An 18,414-nucleotide genomic window follows, 5' to 3' on the forward strand; every position below is an offset into this window, starting at 1 on the left:
AAACGTCAACTCTTTTCTTCTCCGCCGATGCTGCCAGACCTGCTGAGTTTTTCCAGGTAATTCTGTTTTTGTTTTGGATTTCCAGCATCCGCAGTTTTTTTGTTTTTATCGCTGGGAAGAATCACGTGCTACCTACAAACCTTTATGGTGATCTAATTGCGGTGATCTATAGTGCCTCGATGCCAGCAGTGAAGGCATCCACCTGGATTCTAGTTGGTACTTTCACATTCACTCTTACAGCGAGCAGAAATTAGTTTCCTGACCCAACTATATTCACATGATTTATATTTCGCAAGTGGCAGCAACGTGCATAAAATAGTGACGAATCCCAGAAACTTTACGTGTTAGTGAAACAGAATTATTCAGTGAAAATGTGCAGTGATTACTGCAGTTGATACAAAGCCAAAAATTTAATTTTAATGTTTAAAACGTTTTCACTTGTTCTGGATTGCTTTGAAATTCTAACGTCAGCAGAGGTAGTCCAGCTCATCAGTAATATTTAAATGTTCGCAGCATTTTTGGATGCTGGTTAATACAGTACTGACACTGTGGGTTACTGTGGACAATGACTTGGTTTCACTTAAAGTAAAAACAGTGAGGAACCGGCAGTACAACGAAGCCGTGGGATCAGATTGCTTCGAACAGTTGCTGGTGTATAACATGCAGAATAAAAGTGGCAATATTCAGCCACTGGTCTTTTGTGCCAACCTGGCATCTGGTGATAACAGTAGGTGCAACAAGATGAAGACGCGTTCTGTTTCTTAGCACTAAAACAGAATTGTTACACCGCAGAAAGAGACCATTTGGCCCATCCTGTCTGTACTGGCTCTCCGAATGAGCATTTCACCAAATGCCATTCTCCTGCCTTCTCCCCGCCACCCAGCACATTAATAATCATCTAATTCCCTCTTGAACGTCCCGATTGAACCTGCTTCCACCACACTCTCGGGCAGTGCATCATCTTAATGAATATCAGCAGACGTAATTCGTTGATGTAATGGATACAAAACACAGATATAAAAGCCATAAAAATCAGTGTCATTATCCTACTACATTGGTCCTTTAAATGCCCACGCACATGCGCAGAACAGGGGCCAACGTGTGGATGATGTGAAGAGCGCATCGCCAAAGCGTTCCGAATGCTGCATGGCGTTCGCACTGCCTTGTGGGTGTTGTGGTCAATTTCCGTGCGATAGAACGGAGTCGCCAACGATTTGGACTACAATTCCCTAAACGCTCTGGTGCAGGCCAGACCGGAAGCGACACAAGGCCCCGTCGCTCTGCGATCAGCCTTCTCCCTGTGCGCCATATTGGGTTTGAGAGAGAAAAATGACAGGACGAACGGCTGGACTGGGATCGTCCTGAAGTGAAACAAGAATGAGAACTTAGCTAAACTGTCTTTCCGGAATATGAAAGGGACAACGTAGAGTTTCTGTTTGTGTCAGTATTTAAAGTGTTGACTCAACTGTGAAGCGCCTGTTTTAAAGGATATTTCTGTTTAATCTTCACCATCCCCCTCTGCTTCTCTTCAACTTACGGTGGAAGCAAGTTTGTTCTCGGCTCGGTTTGCAGTTGAGATAATTCGCACATTTTAAAACTTAACGAGTCTCTGCTTCTCCCTGTGGGCACCTCTCGTCTTTTCCTCGGTCTTTTTTGCCTTTTACTGTGAACTGAGCTGCCACATTCAGGAAGGTTGCGATTGCTTGAAGATAGAACTCGTGTGGTTGGCTCTGAGTTTCTATTTGTTTATTTTTCCTTCCTTTCTGGATTGAATTCCGCCCCGTTGTTGTGAAGGAGCTTGGAAACTGAGCGGAGGGAGCTGCGAATATCCCTGGCAGTAGTTGTCAAATAGACGGATAGAATTAAAGATGTCAAGCTGTATACCGGCGGATATGGTAAGAAAAATGACACAGGTTATATATTCTAATAATGTCAGTTCCATTGAGTTCATTAACAAAATCCTTACATCCACCTCCTCAATAGTGGAGACATTGCAAAACGTAAAGGCAGTTAATAAATGGTGGTCGCAAAGGAAATGTCTCTGTTACATTGTGGGAGTGTGAGAAAGATTTAACTGAATTTTTTAAAAACGCAAACTTCATTTGTAGCTTCATTTATGACCATCGTTATCTTTCAACTGGTAAAAGAGCTAGTTTAATTAAAAGTTGTGTTCATTTTAAAGGGCTATGTTTATGAAGGGGAGCTGTCATTTCGAATGTTCCTGTGACCGACCGATCATATCGAACTGGAGACTAAACTACAGTAAAAAGGGAGCCCCGGGGAATTATTTGCGTGATGCAAATGTTATTTGATGTTGTGTTTTTTTATAGTGTCGGATAATAATCCGTGGGGATAATGATGAGGTGTGTTTCCTGAAATTCATATGCATTCTTAATACACAAATAGATTTTGTGTACGTATGGTATCGGGGTGGCTCCTGCTATGTATGTTTGGTTAAGGCAGCGCTAAAGTAAAATGTAACAGAACCGGTTTTTATGTGCTGCTCGATACATAAATTCAGTTTAATTTTTCACCCATAACAAGTATGTTTGTTTCATGTACCATTGCAGTTGTCCATACAATAATGATCCACTGGTTAAAAGATGAAGAATTATAAAATAGAGAGTTTCATTTTATTCCGAAGCAATATTTTGATAGCAAAATATCAATGTTTAACACTTAGGGAGAAACGAATCATTATTGAGAGTGTTTTCTAAATAATAATATCTAGCTGCAGACATGAATCAGTCCCAATTGGCTTCATTTAACGTTTGCTTTTAGGGAATTAAAGATGTAAAACTCTAAACTTCCAGCTTTCGAAAACAGTAACCACAAGTAATATGGATGTTGGTAATAACTGAACTACATTTTTCATTCAATATTCTTTCATTAATTTTGTTAACTTGTAACTCTTTTTCTACTGCTAACTACTTCCTTTTTTGTATAGTGTTTTTCACGGCTGCCTAATCTAATCAAATCTATCTATATACTATCCATAACACTGCACTAACAGGAATAAATGCCGTGCACAAAGTCACAGTATTACACAATCGTTCGTATTTGCTGCAACAGTTAATTTAATTTAGAATAGGAATAGCAACAGTAAAGTAACCTTTAAACTCTTGACTAGTTACTTGTGTATAGTGCAGATAGGGAAGGACCTAGTGAGCAATGCAGATAAGGGAAGGTGCCTTTAAAGAAGCACAAGTAATAATTTGGCAAGGTTCACTGCCCTTGTGAAGAAATGCTTGGTGCATCTTTTTGTTTGCGCAGATTGAGAAACATATACTAGCACTTTAATAACAATGGTTGCATGTAATTTGTGCCAACTTGTGATGTTTGGGTGTGGTTAACTCTTTCCACTGTACGTTAAGCTTATTTTTGGTGACCATTTTTCACAAACTCCGTCTTTAAGGTAATGCAAATTTCTAACATCCATGTTAAAAGACACATAGGGTGTTTTCATTACATAAGTGTATAAGTTATTATCTTCATTTGGAAGCATTTCATACTTTAACCATTCTCATTACAAGTGGTTTGTCCTTTTGTTGCTGACAGAAAACGCAGTCTGCGGCATTTGTAAACAAAAGTGGCTATAGAGGGTAACAAACTTACATTTTTGAAGGAGCGATTTGTAAATGGATTTAAGAAGTGATCATGTATGTTGCATTTATATTTCCTGTAGGAAAAACTTGCATTTGAATAGTGTCTTTCAGTAGCTCAGGACAGCTCAAGTGCTTTACAGCCAGTTAAGTACTTTTTGATGTATAGTCATTTTTGCCATGTAGGAAATGCGGCAGCCAATTTGCATGCAGCAAGGCCTCACAGAAATGCAATAATCTCTTTCAATGATGCTGATTAAGCAATTAAATATTGGCCAGCACACCATGGTTGAGGACTCTGTTCTTCAAAATATACCTCGAGAGTTTTCAGGTCAACCTAAGGGGGCAGGCAGGACCTCAGTTTATGTGAAATTCAGCATCTCTGTTGATGGAGTGCACATTTTGCTCTGAAGTGTGAGCCTGGATTGTGTGTTCAAGTCTCTGGAGTGAGACTTGAACTCCTAACTTTTTGACTGGGGCAAGAGTGCTGCCAGGGTTTCAAGGGCAACGTCTAGTATTTTTACGATACTGTGCTGCTCTCGTAGATGTCGAGAGTGGCTGCTTTATTTTGTTGGGTGGTTTATACAGCAGCCAGATGCACATTAAAATCACTGCAGATTTTTCAAGCTACTGTTTGTAACCATTTCCCAAGAGACATGCCACAAAAAATCAATTCTGTTTCAGTGGTGTTGTAAAGAACTTCTCAATCAAGAATTGAGCTGTAAAGGCAGCGGAATACAGCTTCTGTTCGATTTTTAAGACCTGAAAATAATTTCCTACACCAACCTCATTTAATATTCAAATTTATTATTGATTATTAAAACTTTTTGATTTACTTAGATCATTTATTAAAGTTCTTTCTTTGGCACAGTGTGGGGATGGGGACTAGTGTGAGCGATTTGTCAACGGCAAAATGTATTTCAATAAGGCAGCAGAGAACTTGATATGAATTAAAACATTGTTCTTTTGGAGCTGAGGTTGAGCGGAGCCTGTACACAAGAGATTCAAGTGTCTTTCTGATGTCTGTGAAGACCCTATCTTAATTAAGACTGGAGAATTGGAGAGAAGGTTTGCTGTGTTCTTAGCTGATACTAATATTATGCCTTGAGACCAGTCCTAATGGTTGATCTTTGGGGCCCCTCCCTTTATTTCGCTGGCAATTGGAAGACTTGCTGTTCCTATTATGAGGATCAGGCTAAACTGGTATTATATGTACAGGGTGAGGGAAGAATTCAGTAGTGAATGAAAAATCTTTACTTCAGTTTTTGGTGTCAAGATGCGGGAGATGAAAAAGAGAGAGATGTAAACTGAGGGACCTCATTGTTGCAGAAAAATAGTCTCTTCCTTAATGTTTTCCAGTTCTCACTTTGGATGCTGCCTCTTGTCCCATTTATCCATTTTTAAAAGCAGTAACAGGATTAATTTGAATAGGTGGGCTGCAGTTTGTTAGTTTAAATTGTTGCACTTCTGTATATTTGTATCTTGTGGAGTTATTTATTATCAGCTCAATGACTGCTGAATTTGAGATCTGAAATGGCAGCTTTTAGTAATCATTTAAATTGATCAATTTTGAGCAAATATATATATAATTTGTCTGGTCAGTTAATAAAAATAAGTTCCAATGTTTGGTTCCCTGTTTCTTGCGGAGAAACGGTGGTATAGTGGTAATGTCAATGGACTGGTAATCCAGAGGCCCAAACTGGGGACATGGGTTCAAATTCCCTCCAGGGCAGCTGGTGGAATTTAAATTCAATTAATCTGGTATTGAAAGCTAGCCCCAGTGATAGTGACTATGAAACTATCATCGATTGTTGTAAAAACCCATCTGGTTCACAAATGTCCCTTAGGGAAGGAAATATGCCACCCTTACCTGATCTGGCCTACGTGTGACTCCAGACCCGCAATGTGGTTGACTCTTAACTGCCCTCTGAAATGGCCCAGCAAGCCACTCAGTTCACGGGCAAATAGGGATGGGCAATAAATCCTGGCCTTGCCAGCAATACCCACATCCTGTGAAAGAATAAAGAACATCACTTAATGGAGAAGGGATTGTGGAATTTTTTGTCAGAACTCTACTAAGTGTGTTAATTGTATATCAGTTGGATGTTTAATTGTATTTAGGTGGTGGGAATTTATTGGAAACTCACCTGTGCTCTCTCACACTCTCTCACACACACACACACACACATATATATTATAAAGTAGTGTCGACTAGTTTGTGAAGATTGGGAATATTGTTGTGCCTCTCATCCGATTTGTGCTTCCGTTATTTTGTAACAAATATTAAGTGAATGAGAGGTGGCTCAAATTTCAGTGTCTTCTATATAATCGGGTATTTAACACGTTCTGGGAGTGTATTATAAATCATGGGTGACATAGTAAAGCAACATATTAATTTCTAATCTGGGTTTTGCCTTTGTGAATTGTATGTCACTTTGAACTCCATACTAGGAGGCTGAATTTGTAATCTAAGCGAGGTTCAAGTGCAGCACTTAAGGAGAGAGATGTTGTTGGGTTGCCAACCTTTAGATGAAATATCAAACCAAACTTCAAGTGGATATTAAAGATACCATGGTCTTTTGAAGAGCAAAGACTTTTCCTAATGTGCTGGCCACCATTCCTCCCTCGATTGAAATTACTAAAAACGTAATAGGATTGTGCTGTGCACAAAATGCCTGTGTGTTTTCCTACAAAAGTCTTCAGAGTTAATACATTGTGTGTTTAGACTTTGAAAATGTTTTAGGGAGATGCAAGTGCATGTTTTTTGTGTTGCAGCCTTGATTATATTTAAAGTGATTTTATGGTACAAACACTTCACCATCTCAGTTTCTGGCTATTTGGCATTTTTCTTACTAGTATTTAATCAAGGCGTTTTTGTAATGAAACTGGGATCACTAGGAAAGGAAATGTTTTGTTCTGTTACATGACAGGAAAAGACAGTGTGCTATTTTGTACGGGGTAATGATACACTTGTGTGTGCACATTGTAGATAGACAATTATTGCAACTAAGTGCACTTTTTAAAGTAATTGAGGTTCATAGCTTACTTTTGTAAGTTTTTTTTGGTTTATTTTGCATGGCCATGTTTATAGTATTGGCTTTGATATCAATACTGCACTGGATTAAATACATAATCTTGAGTTTACATAAAGTTATGCATCTTTTTCATTCTAATTGTTTGAGACTCCTGTTTAATGCCCCACTCCTTTCCTGCAACCCCCTGATAAAACACATTTGAAAGTGTCTTGAAATATCTTACACTTGTGCATATTTTTCCTTTCTCCCTGCTTCTGTTTTTAGACAGTCTGTTTTCAGCCCTTTGCCAATACCTTTATTGATTCTTCCACAATAACAATTTGAACTTTTGTTCATTTTGATGTAGCAAAACAGCCCTGACCACTTCAAAGAAGGCGAAGGATAGGCACTGAGTTGGAGGCTTGTTCAGGGAGAGGTTTTGAGTGAGAGAGGAGGTACTACAATCAAGTACAAACTGTGATAATTGTGCTATTGGTGGGATGCACAGTTGGAAAAATGGAGACAATGAAACACAACTTTGTTGGAGAAGCTTGTAAGGATGAGATGGAGCTGGCCATGGAGGAATTTGTTTTGATGTCATAGCTTTGGAAGAGTTGGGGGTAGTGGAGGGCAGTGCCAACAGCATTGATAGTTGAATGGAATTTAGTAAGTGTGACCGAGGATGAATATCCCTCTTGTTTTTACTCATCACAAGAAGCACTTTCCCTCCATTGTGCACCAGTTTGCAATATTTTGATTAGATTAGGAAGTTGATGTGTTTCTCCCAATGTAAGCCTTATACCGCATTCTCTGGCATCTGTCAGTATTGCTTAAAGGAATTACTGAAACGGAAGCCAGCTCAATTTCACTTTTAATAGTTATAGCAAGATCAAGTGCAGCCAAAATGAATGCAGCACGTAATATTTTTTGTTAATTAAATTGCTTCATTGAGTGTTTTGTCAAATTTTAAGAAGCAGGACTATAAGCTGTGAACATCTGTCCCATCAATTTTTACTTAAGTGCTGTGCCCATCAAGGGGTATAATCAAGAACAGCTCATCCAAAGGTTTCTCACTGAAGATGGAATCAGATTTGTAGCCTTGGTGAGTTCAGGTGAATGTATAAGAAAAAGTAATAAGAAAATTTCTGACTTCATTTTTTCTCCTGGTTAGTCTGCACTCTCCCTCCTCTCCTATCCAGAGAGGTGGAGGCTGATCTTCCAAGCTCCCTCATAACAGGTCATTACACCTGTAGCTGAACACACAACTTTTTATTCCTTTCTTCCCCAGGGATCCAGCTGAAACTGGGTAGTCTGCGTCTTTTGTAGAAAGCCATATTGGACCATCAATATGAGTGAAAAATTGTAAGCTTTTGTTCCTAATTAATATGATTTGTGCCTTCAAAACAATTCAGTTATTTCACAGTTTAGTTAATAAGTAAGAATGGAAATAGTAATAAACACAATAAATAAAATTAGAACTGTTTTAGCTGCAATTTTTTGAGGCCTTACATGAGTCTGAATTCTACACATTGTTCACGGAAGAGTTGCACACTGTCGCCATCTGTAGAATGTGCTTTAAGAGCTTATTCTCCCAAAACACAGTAATCTATCAACAGTGTTAATATGAAGCAATTTATTCAGAAAAATTGCATTAGAATTGAGTTGGGAAGATCTAATGCAAAATATTTCAGTAAATTCCTGTTGGTGAATAAAATATTGAAGGTTAATCGGCACTGATGACTTTGTAGTAAAGCAGTGAAATATTCTTACAGCATTTTGTGCCTCTAAGGTTGTCCCACCATGGCAAATTGGGTGCAGATATTGGTATTAAAATGTTTCAGTTTTGGAATCTTCAGCTGTAGCGCAGGTAATTTCTGTCTGAAAAGTTAAAAGGCACGTTATTTGAAAAACATTGAAAATGTGATTGGTGGAGGAGCATTGTTTCTGAAATTCTGTTTCTGAACCCTGGCAATTATTTTGTACAAAAATTAGACAATTTCAGTTAAAGATGGCCTTAGTAAAATTTCTTTAAGGTGGTGCGAGTCTGCTGTGTCCAAGCTGTGTGTTGCCAGGTCTACTGGAATTCTGGTGGCACAAAGATCAGTGGTTAGTCAAAGATGGGGTGCTCTGCAGCATCTTGTTGTACTTTAGGGTAGTACTTTAGGGGATGTACTTTAAGGTAGTACAGTGGTTATGTTACTGCACTAGTAATCCAGAGGCCTGGACTATAATCAAAATAACATGAATTCAGACTCTGTTTGGCATACGAGGTTAGCTTGCCCAAGTTAGGATTTTCTTATTCATCTCATTGTTTTGTAGTTGGGAGTAGAATTACAAAAACATTCTAATTTTTAATTGTGTTGGTAGCCTTCAGCCATGCAGCTCCAGCTGCTGGAAGGTGGAAAACCTGCTCCCAGCTGCATTAGCACAATTTCAGCAATGATATTACATCCCTTTCACCTATGGCACAGATGCTGGCAGAGAGAAATGGATAGCTGTCCTTGAATTTGAGTTGTGTAAGTTGTTGTTTGGCATGCTGAACAATGAGGTACAAGTTAAAAGTGTCACATTGCAACTATTTTGATAGCTAGAACTTTCCTTCTCGTATTTTGATACTTTGGTAGTTTCTAATTTGCTAGTTGTGGGTGCTAGATTCAGGTTTTTAAATGTATGGCTATGCATGTGATATTGAACAAGAAATTACCAAATCATTTTTTTGATTGTTCCTGAACATCAATCTAATTGATCACAATTTTACTGAAGCCTTCTTTACTGTCATCTCATTATCTGTAACCATGATTTTTTTCTGACTGCAGTATACTTATGATAAACTTATATTCGACCAAATCTAATATTTAAAAATTCTTTTTACTTTGAAAGTAGCCCATGCTTGGATACAGATCCCTTGTTGCCAACGCCTGTAGATGGCTTATCCAAGTAAACAGTTTTTTGTTTTTATACCAGTTTTCTGAGCTTGGTTGGTGTATGTTAATAGGCTACTTGCACTTGGAGACATCACGGCTGAACTGAACCTGTAATCATCCAACCTCCAATTTCTAAGCTCTTGCTGCTACCCAGAATTAAGGCTTGACTTCCTCTGTATAGCTTAATACAGTACCATGCAGTGCATTTGTTTGTGTATGTTAGCTCCAATTACATTATTTGGAAACCTGTTCTGCAGTCCTTATGATTGGTCTGTGCCCATCATGTGGTGAAGTAAGCTTTTGATCTGGTCTGAGAAGCATATGACCAGTTAACTGCTTGCGTCATTTTCAAAACTATGCTGCTGTGAAACCTGATCTGTGGGAATTCAGCGTGAATGAGAATATACTGAACTTTTGTTGTGAAATAATGATGGCTACTGTCTTGGTTCATCCAAGTACTTTAGGGTAGTATAGTGGTTATGTTACTGCACTAGTAATCCAGAGGCCTGGACTATATTCAAAATAATATGAAGTCAGACCCCATTTGGCAGTTTGAGAATTTGAATTTACTAAAAAATAATTTAGATATAAAAACTCATTAGTAAAAAAATGACCATGAAGCTGTCAGACTGTTGTACAAAACCAACTCGTTCACTAAACTCTTGTAGAGGGAGCATACCTGCCATGCTTAACCATGTAGTCTTGCCCAAATGTGACACCAGCCCACATTGTGATTCACTGGTGATCTCAAGTCCCTCAGCCAGGAAAACTAGACATAGGCAATAAAGGCAGATCTTGATCTCGACAATGTTTTAGTTCAAGGTTTTAAGGTTTTGAAAGGGAGTGAGTGAGTCTCCAAATCTTTTATATGTGGTGGTTTCTGGCCAAAAGATCAGACTCTGAGGTTTGTGCATTTTTCTGAATCTAACTTTACCCAGCTACAGTGTTTCTTCTCCACCTTCGCATCCAAATCCCTCCTGGACACAAGCCTCCTTGCTGCTGCCAACTCTTGCTCCCACATCCTGTTCCTTCTTGGTACAAGCCCATCTTTGTACCCTCCAAGGAGATCCTTTTTCTTCCATTCATAATATGCATCCTTTCTTTCTCTCCAGCTCATGCCACATCTTAGTTTTTTTTTCCTCATTTATGTTGCAGCAACTCCCAGATTTTTTTTTCTCCTGACCTGTTCCATCTGTACCAGAAACCACTGCCAACTGACCTGTTATTTTGATATATACACTTAAGGACTAGGAATTCAAAATATATAAGAATTGGAGACGCAAGAGGAAAATAGACAATTAAAAGTTGATATCCTAAGAGAGAAGAAAAAATAGCCTTTTTATGTTTCATGATCACATGTAAATGTTTAGCAGCAGAACCTATTGAAACAAAATTATTGGATTTCTTTTTTTTGGTAACCAGGAAACATTTTTACTGCTTCTCTGACAGCAGCAATGTATGTTAGTGGTGGTGTCAATGCAATATATTGTGGCAGCATAGCAAGTTAGCTCAGACTCTCCCAATGTGCAGATTGCATTATAACTGCTCGAAAAAAAGACTTAACAGTGTGGATAGAAAGGAGAGGACTTGCATTTATAAAGTGCCTTTCACAGCCAAAGTGAGCTAACTGCATTACTATCCCATTTTCTCTTTCTAACATTGGACTAGTCTTCTTGTAAACCAGCTACATCCTGTGGAACAGCAATTCCTCGCATGCACAGACTGTTCACACCAATTAAGTACTTTTGAAGTGTAGTTACCATTGTAGTGTAGGAAAAGTGGCAACCAATTTGTTCACTGTCAAGATCCAAGAAGAAGCACTGTGACAATGACCAGGTAACCAATATTGCTAAAAACAGATTAGGGAAAAATGTTAGCATGGGATTGAAGGAGAATTCCCTTGTTCTTCAGATAGTATCTTGGGATATGCCTAAGAGAGTTCACAAGGTTTGCAAGAAATTAATCCCTTAATAAAACCTTTACCTTTTAAACACACACAATGCTGTGGGAGATTGTCGGCACAGATACGGTGCTATTCTGTCTGTAGTGGCATCATGGTGTTGCTGCTCTCCCCAATCATTAACCAGAATGCCATGGATAGTCTTTGCCTGAATGGAATGGATGTAGCTGGTTTCTGGGAAGACCAGTTCAATGTTAGAAAATATGGGACAATTGTGCAGTTTAACTCACTTTCCCAAGAGCTGGCTACAATGTAAAAGGAAGTAGAGATCAATTTGTTTAACGGGTAGTTGAGCTACAATGAGAAGGGGCATGAAGTCAAGCTACAACCACGAGAACCAGATGCATTCTTGTCACTATTGTTAAGAGATAGGGTCCAGCACCCCGACATGTGGCAATGCATTGAAATTTAATGGCCAAAATAACACACCCGTTCCAGAACTCATTGTTCAAGCTTCCTAACAAAGTCAAGCAAATGAGAGACATTGAACTTGCGAGCATGGCCCAAATCTGTCGCCTCTCTCCACCTAGAAGGACAAGTGCAGCAGGTACATCACCTCCAACTTCCTTCCAAGCCAGACAATATCCTGACTTGGTTGTATAATGTAGTTCTTTCATCATTGCTGAGTCAAAATCCTGGAACTCCCAACCTTACAACACTTGAGTATTTTCATCACTTAGAATGCAGTGGTTCAAGAAGACAGCCTAGCACATACTATCATCTGAAGGTCGACTAGGTATGTGCCAGTAATGCCTGCATCTGGTGAATGAAATAGATAACTAATTTGATGTTTTAAAACACATATTCCCTAATATCTAATTCTAATGATAAATAGAGCTAGCTTGGACTCATCACGACCCATTCACTGCCTGTAAATTGTCAGACTGCTTGTTTGAGATAATCCAATACTGGTTGAGCAGAAACATCATCGAAGTAAATATTAGGAAGACCGAAGCCACTGAATTTGGTCCTTGCCACAAACTAGTTCCCTAGCCACCGACTCCATCCCTCTCCCTGGTCACTGTCTGAGGCTGAATCAGACAGTTTGCAACCTTGATGTTATATTTGACCACGTGATGTCTATGGTCCACATATCTGCACCATCACTAAGTCCACCTATTTCCCTCTCTAACATCGCCCAACTCTGCCCCTGCCTCAACTCACCTGTTGTAGCATAAAAGCAGCAAACAATTTGTTCTTTGGGATTTACACGGCATGCTATAATTTTCTTCCGTTTAATACTTCTTTCATAACAAAGTTTGTAATACTAATTGAACCATGTGACATGTCCTTGTAATGTCACGATAGCATAGCTTAGTTAAATGACACCTGTATTTTTTCTCAAACTTCTGATTGTTTAGAAATGTGTATAATTTAAAAAAAATGTTTGTTTATATGTGGATATTTGATTTAAATTAGAAATCGTTTTAGGGTTTGCATTCTAATGACAGAGTCATTGAGGTCTACAGCACAGAAAAAAGCCCTTCTGCCCATCGAGTCTGCGCCAGTCAAACAAGTATCTAACTATTCTAATCCCATTTTCCAGCACTAGGCCCATAGCCTTGTATGTCATGGCATCGCAAGTGCACATCCAAATACTTAAATGTTATGAGGTTTCTGCCTCTACCACCCTTTCAGGCAGAGAGTTCCAGATTCCCACCACCCTCTGGGTGAAAAAATTCTTCCTCATATCCCCTCTAAATCTCTTGCCCCTTACCTTAAATCTATGCCCCCTGGTCATTGATCCCTCCACCAAGGGGAAAAGTCCCTTCCTGTGTACCTTTTCTATGCCCCTCATAATTTTATATACCTCAATCATGTCCCCCCTCAATCTCCTCTGCTCCAGGGAAAATAACCCCATCTATCCAATCTCTCCTCATAACTAAAACTGTCCAGCCCAGGCAACATCCTGGTAAATCTCCTCTGCACTCTCTAGTGTAACTACATCCTTCCTACAATGCAGATTCCAGAACTTCATGGATGAAATTCTATAGTGGAGTCAATATTTCTCAGGGTTTGTTGAGGAGAAGGGGAGCAAGACAGATCGTTTAGAAGGAATGAATTTCTGATTTATTAATGAGAAATTCAAATTCCATGGATGCTGACCTTCAGCCTCTCTACTGATCTGGTATAATGTTCTCGTGTGATTTATCTTCAGGATATTGGTACTGTAATATGACTTCATTCTGGTTTTATTACTTTCAATTTGACCAAATTTATTAAGTGATATTGTAATGAAATAAAGTGTTTGCTAGGTAGATTTGATGGAAGATTTAATTTACATTAGTAAGTAGATTTTAAATTGAAGTTATTGTTTTTGATAACTTGAAGTAGGAATTTCATGGTAATCAAGTTTTTAATATTACATTTTTAAATAAATGCTGCTTCAACATGATTAACAATGAAATTGTTATAGCTAATTTCTCATAGTATGAGTTGTGTAACCAGTGTGAGATAGCTGCCTCTCCAGTAGGCTAATGGAATACATCTAAGAAATAAACTTGCAGAGCTACAGGGATAGAATGAGAAAAACCTAACTGACTAGATCCTCCAAAGAGAAGCATAGACTTGATGGGCTGAATGGACTCCTGTACGTAATGACTCTATAAGCAGCCTAAAAACCACTATCACTTGAACATTTCTACTTTTAGTGATTTTAATTTAATTTATTTGAGCAAAGGTTTTGAATTGAATTTTTAAAAAAGTTTAGAGAAACCTTTGCTCAAAGTGATTTTAAACTAAACCAAGCATAAGAAAATAAACTGATCTTTATCTAGCACCTTTCACTACTTCAGGATGTCTCAAATGTCGGGATATCAGTTAAATATCAATGAAATGTACTCACTCTCATAATGTAGGAAATGCATTAACTGAGTAGTAAACAGCAAGCTCACACAAACATTAATGAAATTAAACACCAGATCATCTGTTTCAGGTGTTTGTTGAGGGATAAATATTGGCCAGGATATGAGGAGAACTGCCCCGCTCTTTTTGAAAAAGTGCAGCGAGATCTTTTACATCCTCTGAGGCGAGTTCCAGCCTTTGTGTTTTCCAAACTGATACTATGTTCTTGAAGGCCTGTCTGTAGTTACTTGACTGTATCGACATATTATTTGTCATTCAAGGCAGTAAAGAGGAGCAAACCCAACACTAAATAGCATAAGATCATAAAAATTAGGAGCCGGAGTTAGGCCTTTCAGCTCATTGAGCTTGCTCTGCCATTTGATAAGTTCATGGCTGATCTGATGTGGCCTTAACTCCACCTTCCTGTCTGCCCCCATTATGCTTGACTCCCTTTCTGATCAAAAATCTGTCTAACTCAGTCCTGAATATCTTTAATGACCCAATCTCCACTGCTGGCTGGAGAAGAGAATTCCAAAGACTAATGACCATTAGAGAAGAAATTCCTTATCTCCATCTTAAAAGGGAGATCTCTTATTTTTAAACTGTACCTCCTAGTTCTAGATTCCCTCCATGAGGGGAAGCATCCTCTCAGCATCTACCATTTCAAGCCCCCTCAGAATCTTGTGCTTTGCCAACATTCCATTTGTCTTCTGAGTTACTTGTATCTGCATGTTAACTTCTTGTGATTTATGCACAAGGACATCCCACTGTACCACAGCATTCAGTTTCTCTCCATTTAAGTAACATTCTGCTTTTCTATTCTTCCTGCCAGTCAACAGCTTCTCATTTTCCCACATTATACTCCATCTGCTGAATTTAAGCCCGTTCACTTAATCCATCTGTATCCCTTTGCAGATCCTTTGTGTCCTCCTCACAACTTGCTCCCCTACTTATCTTTGTCTCAACAGTAAACTTGGCTACAATACACTCAGTTCTTTCATCCAAGTTAATAATATAGATTGTAAATAGTTGAGATCCCAGCAATGATCCCTGTGGCACTCTACTAGTTACAGTTTGCAGTCCTAAAAATGACTGATTTATGCTGACTCTGTTTCCTGTTAGTTAGCCAATCTTCCATCCACACTAATTTATCACCCCCCAACACCATGAGTTCTTACCTTGTGCAGTAACCTTTTATGTGGCACCTTATTGAATATTTTTTGGGAATCCAAATGCACTACATCTGCTGGTTTCCCTTATTTACCCTGCTTGTCACATCCTCAAAAAAACCTTAATAAATTTGTTAAACATTATTTTCCCTTTCACAAATCATTTGATTCTACCTGACCGTATTATGATTTCTTAAATGTCCTGCTACTACTTCCTTACTAATGGTATCCAACATTTCCCAGTGACAGATGTTAGACTAACTGGCCTATAGTTTCCTGCTTTCTGTTCTCCTCCTTTCTTGAATAGAGGTGTGAAATTTGCAGTTTTCCAATCCATCGGGACCTTTGTAGAATCTAGGGAATTTTGGAAGATTACAACCAATGCATCCACTATCTCAGCACTATCTCCTTTAAGACCCAACGATGCAGGCCAGCAAGTCCAGGGGACATATCAGCCTTTAGTCCCAATATTCTTCTCAGTGCTTTTTCTCTTGTGATAGTGATTGTTTCAAGTCCCTTATTCCCTTTTATCTCTTGATTTTCTGCAATCCTTGGGAATATTTTTTGTGCATTCTACCGTGAAGACCAATACAAGCCCATGTTAACGAATACTGGATCTCCTCAGGGTTGTGTACTGTCATCTTTACTTTTTATTCTCTATGTGAATGATTGTTGACCAGAGTATGATGACAACAATCCTGAAGTATGCTGATGATATGGTACTTGTGGGTCTCATAAGGCATAATGAATGAAATATAGGATCTCAGTGGAGGAGTTCGTAAAACGGTGTGTTGATAATTCTCTTAAATTGAATGAAAACAAGGTGAAAGAACTAGTTATGGACTTTAGGAAAAAGCCAGTTAATGATATTGTTCCTGTGAAGATTTATAATGTGGATATTGGAATAATTAATAACTACAAGTATCTAGGTGTCAAAGTAGATGATAAGTTGAATTGGACGGAACATTGTACAAGTGCGGTGACCAAGAGAGATACATCATTATAGTACCTTGAAAATTAAAATCATTTTGCGTAGATCCTACAATCATGAAACTCTTCTTTATGGCTGTGGTTGAGTGCTATCCTTTTCAGTTGTCTCACCTGCTATTGTTGCCTAAGGAAAGCAGACTCTTTAAGGGTATAGAGATTATTGAACCAGGCAGGAAGGATATTTAATGAGCATATCTTTCTTGACGAAATATGCTCTCGAAGAATTTTGGCTCGAGCGTCATGAACAATGATAATCACCCTTTGTCTCAGTATTACTATTTGATGCATTCAGAGAAAAAGCTACAATCCCTCAGATGCAGGACAAATTGGTTCCTGAGTTTTTTTTCGCCATCCTCTCTAAGAACCTTTGACAGGACTTTCAGGATGTATATTCGGTGGGGCTAACTGATTATTTTAATGTGTTGGAGTAGTTTTTAATTGATATTTTAATTAGTTAGACTAATTTTCTTTCTTTTTATTATTGTTATATGTAATTTTTTTTAAAGAACAATTAACGTACCCGAAATGAATATGGACAATAAAGTGAATTCATTTGAAATAGTTGTTCAAAGCCTTGTTTCCCATTGTTAATTCCTCAATCACACCCTGTAAGGGACCAACGCTCACTTTAACCACTCCTTTCCTTCTTATAAACTCGTAGAAGTTTTAACTATATTTTTATATTTCTTGCTAGTTTTCTTTCATATTCTGATTTTTCCCTTTTTTCTTAGTCATTCTTTGCTGATTTCTAAAATGTTCTCAATCTTCTGGCCTATCACTAACCTTTGCAGCATTGCACGTCTTTTCTTTCGCTCTGATACCATCCTTAACTTCCTGCACATGATGGTGTATCCTTCGCAAAGAGTCTTTCTTTCTCAATGTAATGTATGTTTGTTGAGAATTATGAAATATCTCCTTAAGTGCTTGCTGCTGCTTCTCCACTGTCTTATCTTTTAACCTAAAGTGAACTCTTTCTTCACGCCCTTGGAATTGCCTTTATTTAAGCTTAAGACTGTAGTTTCAGACCCACATTTCTCACCCTCAAACTGAATGTGAAATTCTATAATGTTAGAATCACTCTTACCTGAAGATCCTTTATTATGTGGTCATTAATTTATCCTGTCTCAATAACTCTACCAGGTCTAAAATAACCAGTTCCCTGGTTGGCTCCAGATGTATTGTTCGAATAGTTTATAAACTCATCCTTCAGGCTACCTTTGCCAATTTGATTCATTCAATCTAAATGAAAATTAAAATCACCCACAATTATTGCAGTACCTTTCCTACAAGCCCCCATTATTTTTTGATTTATATTCAATTCTACAGGTCAGCTACTGTTGGAGGGCTATAAACTACTTCACCAGTGACTTCTTTCCTTTGCTATTTCTTATCTCCACCCAAACTGATTCTACATCGTGACCAACTGAACAAAGATCATTTCCCACTATTGTACTTTATTAACAGAGCCACTCCATCTCCTTTTCTTCCTATCCTTCCGAAAAGTCAAATACCCTTGAATATTCAGGTTCTAGCTGTGGTCACTTAGCTAATACAAAGACATGGTTGCTATCATATACTTTTAATTGTTATTTTACCATTTTCCCCCACTCTGGCCTTGTTTGCTGATGCACTGTTCTGTTTGTATGCTCTGTCCCTTTCTGCCACAATCTAGTTATCATTTCCCATTTCGTTACCCTTCTCTATTATCTTGTCCTTTCTCTTTAACTTTCCCAATCTCCCCTAATGTGAACCCTCCCCTATTTCAAGCGTTCTCTACAGCCCTAGTTATAAGATTCACCAGGACACTGGTCCCAGTGTGGTCCAGGTGCAGGCCGTTGCAACTGTACAGCTTCCTCTTTCCCCGGTACTGGTGCCAGTGTCCCAGGAATTGAAAGCCCATTTCTTCCACAC

At 38.5% G+C, this 18,414-nt stretch overlaps 1 protein-coding gene across 1 annotated transcript in view; it reads left to right on the forward strand.

The window, feature by feature from the left end:
• Positions 1-1,273: 1,273 nt before the first annotated feature.
• The window catches only part of ubl3a (ubiquitin-like 3a), a 93,972-nt gene continuing 76,831 nt past the window's right edge, over positions 1,274-18,414 (forward strand). Inside the window, exon 1 of the mRNA XM_041199797.1 lies at positions 1,274-1,895. Coding sequence (XP_041055731.1) covers positions 1,869-1,895 — 27 coding nt within the window. The 5' untranslated portion in view covers positions 1,274-1,868. The remainder of the gene's footprint in view (positions 1,896-18,414) is intronic.

The sequence above is a fragment of the Carcharodon carcharias genome, chromosome 11, assembly GCF_017639515.1.
Source record: "Carcharodon carcharias isolate sCarCar2 chromosome 11, sCarCar2.pri, whole genome shotgun sequence".
NCBI lineage: Eukaryota > Metazoa > Chordata > Chondrichthyes > Lamniformes > Lamnidae > Carcharodon > Carcharodon carcharias.